The sequence below is a fragment of the Scaptodrosophila lebanonensis genome, unplaced genomic scaffold (assembly GCF_003285725.1).
Source record: "Scaptodrosophila lebanonensis strain 11010-0011.00,11010-0021.00 unplaced genomic scaffold, SlebRS2 tig00001418-arrow-arrow-pilon, whole genome shotgun sequence".
NCBI classification, from domain to species: Eukaryota; Metazoa; Arthropoda; class Insecta; order Diptera; family Drosophilidae; genus Scaptodrosophila; species Scaptodrosophila lebanonensis.
In genome coordinates, this window is record NW_022060744.1 from 488,669 (window position 1) to 499,388 (window position 10,720).

Here is a 10,720-nt window from a genome sequence, read left to right on the forward strand (position 1 = left end):
GCCATCGGCACAAAAAATCCCCGAAAAATACTCTTAAATATGTATGTTTCTAAGAAGATGAGCCGATGCAATAACTCTACGTCTCTGGTATATTTATAGAAGGAATAAATAAACAAATAGGTTTCACTATAGTACGTACATGAAACCAGTCTCGATGTTTTGCGATGCCAACACCAACGCCAACGCCGACGTCGATGTCGACGCAAACGCCGGCGCTCCACTCTGATCAGCACTCATCAGTATTCCAGCTGGCTGCTTTAAATCTAACGGGGCTGACTGCTAACTGACTACATATATAGGCGTCGGGTGAAATGCGATTCCAATTTAGTTTCCACTGAGCTGCCGTCGGCACATTGGAGATAAAGATGCGCATTCCCGTCGTTCTGGTGTGTCTGGTAATAGGCAGTTGCTGCTTCACTCACGTCCGAGGAGGTCAGTGTGTCTACGTAGTCCACAGTTAGTCGGAGAAATCATACTTAATTTTTTTCCAAACCCCCACAGCCCCGCCAACGCCTGAAGACAACAGCTCAAGCACCACAACAGCCACTCCCAACCTTGAGGAGAGGCAGCCGGCAGATAAGGAATCAAGTAGCAACACCACGGCCACACCTAAGTTGGAGGAGCAGGAGACGGCAGATAAGGAGTCAAGCAGCAGCACCACGACCCCTCTTCAGTTGGAGGAGAAGGAGGCAGCAGATAAGGAATCAAGTAGCAGCACCATAACGCCAGACGCAGAGGATGCTGAGGTGAAACAGTTGCTAGAACAGTGCGAGACGCTGCGCAGGAAGCGTAAGAAGCGTGGCGGATCCTCTTCATCCGAGGAAAGCGATGGAAGCGATGGCAGCGATGGCAGCGCTGGGAGCGATGAGAGAAAGTCAGAGAAAAGGGAGCGCAGAAAGCTGAAGAAGATGTGCAAGCGGCTCAGAAGGGATCAGGAACGCAAGGAAAACAATCAGCAAGACGTCAATCTCACTGAATTGTCCGAAGCCTTGCGCTCCTACAGCAGCCGTCAAAAGACAAGGAGCGGTCAATAAATATTACCAGTTTTTTTTCTTTCGAATATAAGTACTTGAGATTTATGTTTGTTATGGTAACATGCAATTACAAGTATTATGTCAATAAAACAATTCAATTAGTGTTATTGTCAAAAGCGGCACGATAAGTGGAAGCGAAAAGCTCTGAATTACACATGATTTGAGATTTGAAAACTATAACAGGTTTTGTCATGATACGCCAGAAAGCCATTTACAACAGAATTCAGAATTCAAAGCAAACAATACACGCGCTAATGAAAGCAAGAGAGATTGCTGCAGTCGAGCGAGTCCGGCAGTGAATACCCTCTACAAACAATTTCCCCTCCTGCAGTACTGAAGTGAAATTGTTGCGCTAATAGCTTTGGATAAAAAGAAAGTTGTTATGTGCAAAGTTCGGTTAATACAGCAATGTGTTAATAATTAATAATAAAAAAATAAAAAATATACAAATAAACCCGTGTTGCCCGTTGTTCACGCAGACGGTCGGAAATTTCTAAATCGATTTCTCTCTTCTTGCTGATCAAGAATATATATAATCTATGGGGTCGCAGATGCTTTCTTCTCCCTGTTACATTCTTGGCTCAAAACTAATATACCCTTTTACCGTTCGGGTACAGGGTATATAAATAGATCGTGAGCCCCCAACACCAAAACACTTGAACGAGTGCTGAGGGCTACTGTGGGAGTTCTGGACAAAGACATTCCGAAAGAAAGAGCCGAAATATGTGGACCTGTCATACGATTTAAATACTCAACTCCCAAATCGTCAGTTGTTGTTTTTATTCAAAACTGTGTTGAGGCTGTGCCCATAATTATTAACATATTCATTTTGTTAGCATTTCAAATTGAGCTTTTGAGAATAACGAAGAAAGAAGAATTAAAACACTTTAAATTAAAAATTCTTTTACCGATTCTAACAAAAGAGAACTAAATCGTTATACTATTTACATAATCAAGTAGATATGAATGTGATATGAATTGCTTCCAAGCTCTTCAAATTACTCGTCACGAGACCAAGACACCAAGAAGTGTCTATATCCCGATATTTGATCAGAAAATCTGCTTGCAGATGCTGATTCCTTTTGTTGGAGGTTTTGTAGCTTTTTTCCACTAGTGTCGAATATTTAAAGAGACAAAGCAACCTGTGCAAAGGTATCGGAAAACTGACTGGAAAACTATTAAAATCAAAGGAGAGGTCAGTAATACTTCGATCGCATATATACATATGTATATTTGCTTACTAAAGCTAAATGGACAGAACATCATAATATTTATACAAGTAATTGGCAACTTATCCGACTCGGAGGCAGGTATGCCCGACGAGCTATGTGAGGTCGTCAGAGATTTAATTAGCACATGATTTGAAAAACCTAGTTTTCTGTTGTCTATTATAGATGGAGGAAAGCAACAAGCACACTAGGTACAAATAGTTTATTCAATTTGCGAAGCAGTCGCTGGTGATTATCGGCGATTTCTGTTGATCTTCTCGCTGCTGTATTGGCGCGCAGCCCTTGAACCTTATTAGCATAATCAAAACGAAAACCGCTTGTGAGCGTGTCGATCGAGAACAAGATGGCAAAAACAAAAACAAAATCAAAAACAAAAATGATAATGAAGCTGGGGACAGCTGGAAACTGTAAGCTGGAGGTAGAATAGGAATCAATATGCCGTGGACGAGCGTTGACCTCAGCGCGTAGCCAGAACTTGCGGAAAAGAAAGCAATCGATGGTTGGTCGACCGGTCGCACCGATGGTAATTCTTGGCCCGATGGCGGCGGCCCGTTCCCCCGACTTGGCAACCAGCCACCAGCTGACCACCATTAGACGTGCTTTGAACTTTCGGCCGGCCACTAATTACGAAAGCGTTTGCAGAAGAAGAATCAAATCGACGGTCGCTGCTCGCAGATCGCAGCTCGCAACTCGCAGCCATAGCGAAATGTGCCGTTAGGGAATGATTTATGCGCGATCGAGAGGTCGCCTCAGAACTGGCGAAACAGAATTCGGAAAGAAGTTGATATAAGTGCCGCGTGTAACGCTCGAGCGGACTCAGTTGCTTCGCACAACCGTAACGATGAAGTTCGCAATACTACCAAATCAATATATGGTGCTGGTGCTAGCGCTGGCCCTGGTCTCAATGGGTCAGCTATCACTGGTGAGCGGTAAATTTTTTTGTACACTTACTCCATTGCACGCAATGACAACTAATGGTGAATCGACTGCTCTTTCCCCCACTCTACCTTGAAGGCCGCGGTGCTTCCACGCCGGCACCCCTCGCCACGTCTACGGTGAAGCCCACAAGTGCTCCCAAGATGGAGGCAGCGCACACCAAGCCCACCAGGCCGATGATGATCATTAATGCGCCCCCTCAGAAGCAGAAGCATCTGGTGCCTGCGAACGTGCCGGCTGCCGAGCCTCAGACTGTTGTGGAACAACTGCCTGTTGGCCATGCTGAGCATCTCGAGCCGATGCATCTGAAGTCAACCCCGCTGCAGGTCAGAGATGCCAAGCCACTGCAGGTGACCGGCTTCATCACCAAGACGGGCAACATCTACGAGATCGAGGATCAGAAGGGCATGGGCGTGATCGAGAGTCGCCAGGCTGCAGATGAAGAGGGCCAGATTGTGTGCAACTATGGCAACGTGATTATCTACAGTGATGTGCCCTGCGACCAAGTGAGCAGCAGCATCCAAGTGGGTGAGGTTCAGCAGCTCTCTGGCAACAAAAATGACTCTGACCAGCAAATGAGCGCCGAAGCAAGCACCGAGAAACCCGTCGAGGAGGCGGAGCAGCAGGCGCCCGCAGCAGATGCAGCAGATACAGCAGTTGCAGCCAATGGTTCCAACACGCCCCGACAGCAGAGTCAACGTCAAGGTCAGCGGCAAGGTCAGCGGCGTCGCCGACGTCGCCCTCAACAGCAGAAGCTCAAGCAGCAGCGCCGACGTCGCAATGGTGGTCGGCGTCGCATACAAGGTCAAAACAGCCACGCTCGCCGCCAGCTGCAGCAGCTGCGTCGTCGCAAAGGACAGTACAACTATTACGATGATGACGAATTCGATGACGAATACGATGGTGTACGTCGACCTGCTCGACGCACGCAGCAGCAGCGTCGTCGAGGCCAGAAGCAACATCGCCGGAAGAACCAGCAGAAGAATCGTCGTCAGCAGCAGAGGCGTCGCCCTCATTCGGGACGTCGCCAAATAGTGCGTCAGACCGCTTAGGTCTCGCATTAACAATTTTTTGTAGCTCCTCACTCTACATACTCGTATCTCCCAACCCCCCTTCCTCAGGCAATCGAATAAAATGTAACCCACAAAAGAGTGTTGTGCACTTTGCAGCCGCAGGGCCGGGATTAGACACGTCGTGGATTTGTGGGCACCCTTTCTGAATACTCTCTGTGCTAGAGAGTGCCGCATTACGCAGCATTTTGCCAGGACACAAAAGGTGGCAATTAAAAATATGACCACATACAAGTACAGAGGTCAACAGCAAAGACAAAACAGACAAGAACTGAAATTACAATTACAGCTTGTGTTGCTGGTTGAGCTCCGAAAAGGTGCGAGTGCGGACACATAACAGTGTAGGGTTAAGCCAAGCCACAACTCATCCTCCTGTTATATGAGTAGAAAAGGTGCAAAGTGCTCGCAAAGTCGCCCACTTGGCTTTTTGGTCGATGTGCTTGACCAAATTCAGGAGTAGACAACAAATACAACCACAACTAGTCAGAGTCGTGGAGTAGGAGAGTAGGAGCCGGAGAAGCACAAAGCAAATGCAACTTAACCTGAGGCGTCTGTGTGTGTGTCTGTCCCTGTGGCTCTGTGTCTGTGTCTCTGTCTGTTGCCCACAAATGGAAAATTGTGGTATAATTCTTAGTTTCTACTTTTGTTTTTAAACATTCGCTATTCTGGACAGCTTTCCATTCTGCCATAGTCGTATGTGAGACATATTCAATTTATGTGCATCTCCTGGACTATTATTTGATGGCAAATGTATGTGTGTCGGCCTGAACAGCCACATAGGCCCAGAACATATGCATTGAATAAACGAAACATGTCGTTAGAAATCGGTGTTGGAGTTGATGTTGCTGTCAAGAGTTTTGGTTAGAAAGAAAACGCAACTTCATCATTTCCCCCCTACACTGAGAAATTAAGTAAAACTCAATACTACAGAGAAAGAGTATTGGAAATTAAAATATGTAGGCTTCTTGGTCAAATCTGGCAAGTCCCGAGTCATTTTCTTTCACATTCACAATTTTAATGTTTTTTTGATTAATCATCGGATACAAGCACAAAGCAGGACTTAATAATACTACAAATTATTGATAGTACATCCAAATGCATGTGTCCAATAAAGATAGTCGATTATTGGGTATCACAACATACTATACACAGTAGTGCAGGGAACAAATTATTATTATTATTTTGTCGTTACATGACAGTTTGACAATTTTATAAATGAGACTATTTTTATTGGAAATGTAAGACTAAGAAATCTTTTAAATCGTCCTTTATGCGATTATGATAGCGCCGTGATTTAAGCCGAGTCACATACTCTGGAACGAATACACATTGTGACAGGCCCCAAAAAAATAAGTGATATCAATTTGGTGCCGAATAATTAAGTGTCTTCAATTCAATTACTATGAATCTTGCAGTGAGATGGGAAAATAAGTATGTATGTGTATCGAAATATTTATTTATTGAAGATTATCATTATCATTGTTTATAAAATTTCATGGTGATGTTTGGGGTGTTTTTGTCTTTTTAATAACATATGTATCCACAAATCAAACCACCTATTTGGCGTTAATTCAACAAGTTGTAGCAATAAGGAATAATTAATTTAAAACACAATGTGATGATTTTATTTTCTGTGTAGAAATCATAAACAGGCATCTGCAAGTATGTTTGGGAAAGGGCTAACTGGTTTATGCCTAGCGGATCGTTGTTTCATATTATTTTTTCTGTAACGTCAGCGCTTGATGCTGCTGTTGCTGTTGTTGTTGTTGTTGTTGTGGTTGTCATTACGCTGCGTCGAACACTTGAGCACATTTGGCACCATTTCGGGCTTGCCCCAAAGTGTGGGGAGCCGAGTCGGTGTCGTAGAGAGAATGCCGCGTCATTTTCAATGGAACGGCAGCGTCATCAACGTCGCCACAGCATCTTTCCTGCATGAGATGTGTGACCGCCTGGGCGCTGCGCACTTAACACATAAACCAAGCAGCGATGGCAGCAACAACAACAGCAGAGCAAACAACAACAATGGTGTGTAGCCCACGAAGCACACCAAGAAAGTTATTCAAAAGTCAACCAACTTTCTTTAAAAACAAAGAAAATCGTTAAAAGAAACAGCGTCGAGGAGCACACAACAGCATTGCTGATGTTGCTGCTTCATTTATGCTGTTGCTGTTGCTGTTACCCGCCAATGTTGTTGTTGCTGTTGTTGTTGTTGTTGTTGTTGCTGTGGTTACTGCTGCTGCATAAAACTTATAAAGCGTCATCGGTGCCCCCAACAAGAAGGCGACTGCTGTTTTTCCTTTGTTGTTTGCATGCACAGACACCCGAGGAGCATATCCACACACCCACACAAACAGACAGACACACACACCCACATACTTGTAGTTGCCTCGCGAACCTCAACCTCAACTTGACTCAACGACAGACTGAGCCGAGATATGCTTCTTGGAGTCGTTGGCGGTTCTCTCCAAGGAGCCATCAAAGTGTGTATGGCACCGACGTCAACCTCGGCAACGACGTTGAAGTTGACGGTGACGGTGACGGAGACGGTGACGGAGACGTCGGCTTCTCTGTCGCTATCTCTATCTCTATTGCTGTCGCTGTCGCTGTCGCTGTCAGTATCGTTGTCATGCGTTGAGCCTGCAAGTTTATCACCTCATCGTTTGTGCACACTGCATTCAAGACTCCGAGTTATTGTTATTGTTGTGGCTGATGCGGTGCATACCGCTGCCTACGGCACGAAGCTACTCAGCTGGGAGTGCGGAGTGGGAAGTGGCAGCAGCTGGTTGGTGGGAGGGGGGAGAGGGGCTGGGGGGAAATTGCTAGTCATAAAATGCATAAGCAAATTTCAGCGCATGCCAAAGTTCATCTCCAACCTGGCACTGTAGTGCACTTTCAAGGGGGGACGATGCGACTAAATTGCTGTCGAATGCTTCCTATAACTACAATATTTTGACAAAGAATCGCCTTAACGATGTCGCGAAGAGCACTTATATAAAGGCCATACGAGGGAATAGTTGCATGCAACTGTTTTATGAAATTCGGCTAATTATACCCTGTGCCCCTAGGGTACAACAGCTATATTAGGTTGTGCTAAGTATGTAAGAGGCAGAAGGATTCATCTTCTACATTCACCAAACTTCGTATATACTTGTAGAGTCTCCTAATATCCAGGCAATACAAGTTTCTTTTATTTATTTATTTTTTTTATTAAAGAGCTCCGTTTGCTCCCCCCTGTGCCAACAAACAAAATAGCTTCAGCTAACTCACGCTATGGCTTTAGAGAATGCATCTCATGTTTATAAGGACTAAGCTAGATTAGTTTCTTGAAAATATTGCAGTAGTACATACCAGAGCATTTGCTGGAATATCTCCCTACTCCCTGCAAAGCCCATTTCAAGCGAGCATTATTGGCCAACAAATGGAGATATAGTCTTAACCTAACCTGGCTTTAAACCACAGATTGCTCATCTCTTGGAAAACTTAGTGAGACCTAAGCAATAAGCAAACACGATAAGTGTCGGGGTCGCCAAAAGGCAACTAACTAGAGCTAAAAACCTTCAATGCATAGATAGTCCCAAGACAGGAGGAGACGGTTTATACATCGATCTAATTAAAAAGATAAATACATTTCAACGCCTGAGATGCATTTTTTCAATCCTGCTACGAATTTGATCCATTTTGGCAATATCTCACAACAACACAATTGAATTCTAGAACTTAAGAGGTGAACACACTATTTAAGCAAAAAAAAATATAAAAAAACAACGTAAGGGATAATGTGGCGCTTCAATATATGCATGCAAGTTATAGAGAAATGCCTGATGGCTCAAGTCAAGTGGAAGGACCGGCGTCTGTCCTTTCGTTATGTATTCATCGTATACGAGCCAGAACGGTTCATTGAGACCTTCCACTAGGCACCGGGTGATTGGAATGGCGTGGAGGGAACGGAGCTGCTTTGGACCCTGCCCCCAAAACAGAGAGAGATAGAAATAGGAGAGAGAGAGAGAGAGAGAAAGAGTCGTACATTGGGCAAATTTCGGTTCAAGATGTTTGCGCTTCTTATGCAATTCGCGGCTTATCTCTGTCTCATGCGATTCCAAATTTGTGTGTAAAGCCTAAGTAACAAAAGCTAATATTGGCAGAGCGAGAGACTTGAGTTGTAATGACGCATTGCAAGCCAGTGTCGTGTGGTAGGGGATGAGCGAGGCCGGGGATGGCAGGCATCTAGGCATCCAGACAAGTTACTTGTTTGACGTGCTTATCGACGCTGTGTATCTGGGCATGCCATGGCCTTGGCAGTCAGGCAATAACTTTTCCAAACACAAATCCTTAGGTCAAAGAGTTGGTCCAACGACGAGGTCAGTGATATCGATGGCGATGACGTCGACGAATGACGGCGGCGACGATGACTTTGACGCATTATGCTGACCCAGAACACATAATCGCTTACAGATAAAGCAGTTTAATACCGCGCATTACGCGACGAATAACAAACACTGTCGACGCTCGTAACTTGCCATTCGATGGGTTTTGGGTTCAGAACAGAACTCAACGTTCGTCCCAAATGTGCTGTGCGCTGTTCTGTCTGACTGTCTGGCTGTCTCGTATGTGCCACTTAAAAACTAGTTTGTAGTGGCGAAAGCCGATGATGAAACCAACTTCAATATGTATTAAACAGTTAGTTAGTTTTGAACTTTTGATCGGATTGAGCAATGACCCAATCGCAAATGTAGATTCCCAAGTGGCTAACCAAATTATTCATTAGATTCTTTTGAGAAATGTATGTCTAAGCGCGTCCGCTAACTTTTAAGTTTAGATATAAATTTTAAAATTTGTTCGAAACAGCCGACACCTGTTTGAATTTGAAAGTGTCACTGCTACTTTAAAATCGGAAATACTCAAAACAGTCCACGTTTTAAAGATATCGATGAACCAGAATTAAGTACATGTTAATTAAAAATGTTATTTACAGCGCTGAAAAGAGTAGACGTGTCTCTTTCATTCTTTCTTAATTATCAATCAACCCGAATATTCGTATTATTAATTTTTTTATATACCCTGTACCCGTAGTGTTAAAAGGGGATATAGGTTTGTGCAAGGTATGTAACACTCGGAAAGAAGCATCTCCGACCCGAGAGACGAGAGAGAAATCGATCTAGACGTGTCCGTCGGTCTGTCTGGACGAACGCTTGGATTTCGGAAACGGTTTAAACGGACATTAACCGAACTTGGTATGTAGGCGGTCACAGTTTCTACTCTATAGGAGTTTATTTTATTTTTTTTGATTTTCATCCCCCTTTCTCCGCTACAGAATTTCGTCAATATCGTCTCACAAACTGCAGTCTCAAGTTCGCTCTTCTTCTTTTTTTTGCTTTTGCTAGAGGCACTTATAGTATATCTCAGTGTTGGAAGTTTTTCTGGGTAGAGGGTATTTCACTATCGGGCTTTCTCGACTGTAGCGATCTCTCTTGTTATTATTTCATGGTGAATACCGAATAAGTGGAAATAATGAACTCAAAAACAATTATTATTTTATTCAAAGCTCGCAAACAATTCAGTTAGAAGTCAGAAGTAGGCTTGCGATACGGCTTCTCTGTGAATATATGTACAAGGTAGGTATTGTCTCGATGTTGGGGAAATATTGCAATACAAGTGAAAAGCTTATAAACATAGATCCAACTCAAGATAATTTAATAGTATTAAGCATTCATTGACATTTGAAACCGTAAATTCTTTTCCAAACGGGGAAGGTAAAGCCGGCAGGACAAACTTATTCATAGATCGAGGACGGTCCGCTTTGGTTGCCACAAACATCATATACTTTATTTTTAATAAACGGTGGACCGGCTTATTTCGAGAACTTAAAGTAATTCAAATAAAGCCAGCGTAAGTCTCGGGCTCCTCTTAAGTCAATATTAGTTGTCCAGGTTGGTGAACCCAGGCGGGGCAGTCGCAACAGCTCTCGAGGTTTGAGCGTCAATTATTGTCACAAGCAGATGCTATCAGGCAGCGGCGCCGAAATATAAACAAGAACGAGGCTCAGGCCAAGGATGTCGATGCTTCCGAAGACGCCGCCAGCGTCGAGAAACAAGAAAATCTGTCAATTATTTAAATCGTTTGGTAAAAATCTCAGCGTCAGACCAAGGACGTGGCACCCGCAGGCGTTCTGCAACCCAGCCAGAACCACGGGCGGTCGCGTCAAACTACTTTGCATTTGTGGCCGGGTTATGGAATGAAGGTATAAGGACTCGTTGGGGGTTTCGTTGCGATGGTGGGGACACGCTGTTGTCTGCTGGTAATTAACATGAAAATAAGCGCATTAACGTCATGGATGCCGGCGGTTTATGACGAGTCGCCGCCAACTAAGACGACCAAAGCGTCCCCTGCTGTAAGTCTCGACTCTGCGTACTCGGACCTTTGGTTCCACGTCTTGGCAAGGACATTGGCGGCT

General features: G+C 44.3%; 2 protein-coding genes across 2 annotated transcripts; both read left to right on the forward strand.

The window, feature by feature from the left end:
* Nucleotides 1–314: 314 nt before the first annotated feature.
* LOC115633329 (uncharacterized protein DDB_G0280579) lies at nt 315–1,175 on the forward strand. Its single transcript, XM_030530762.1, has 2 exons — nt 315–432; nt 502–1,175. Exons 1-2 carry the CDS (start codon nt 366–368, stop codon nt 1,032–1,034), a joined length of 600 nt encoding a protein of 199 aa, XP_030386622.1. The 5' UTR covers nt 315–365; the 3' UTR covers nt 1,035–1,175.
* A 1,929-nt stretch (nt 1,176–3,104) lies between these two features.
* Nucleotides 3,105–4,251, forward strand: LOC115633374 (pre-mRNA-splicing factor CWC22 homolog). Its single transcript, XM_030530818.1, has 3 exons — nt 3,105–3,192; nt 3,278–3,973; nt 4,148–4,251. The coding sequence occupies exons 1-3, from the start codon at nt 3,105–3,107 to the stop codon at nt 4,249–4,251; spliced, it is 888 nt and encodes a 295-aa protein (XP_030386678.1).
* The last annotated feature ends 6,469 nt before the right edge of the window (nt 4,252–10,720 follow it).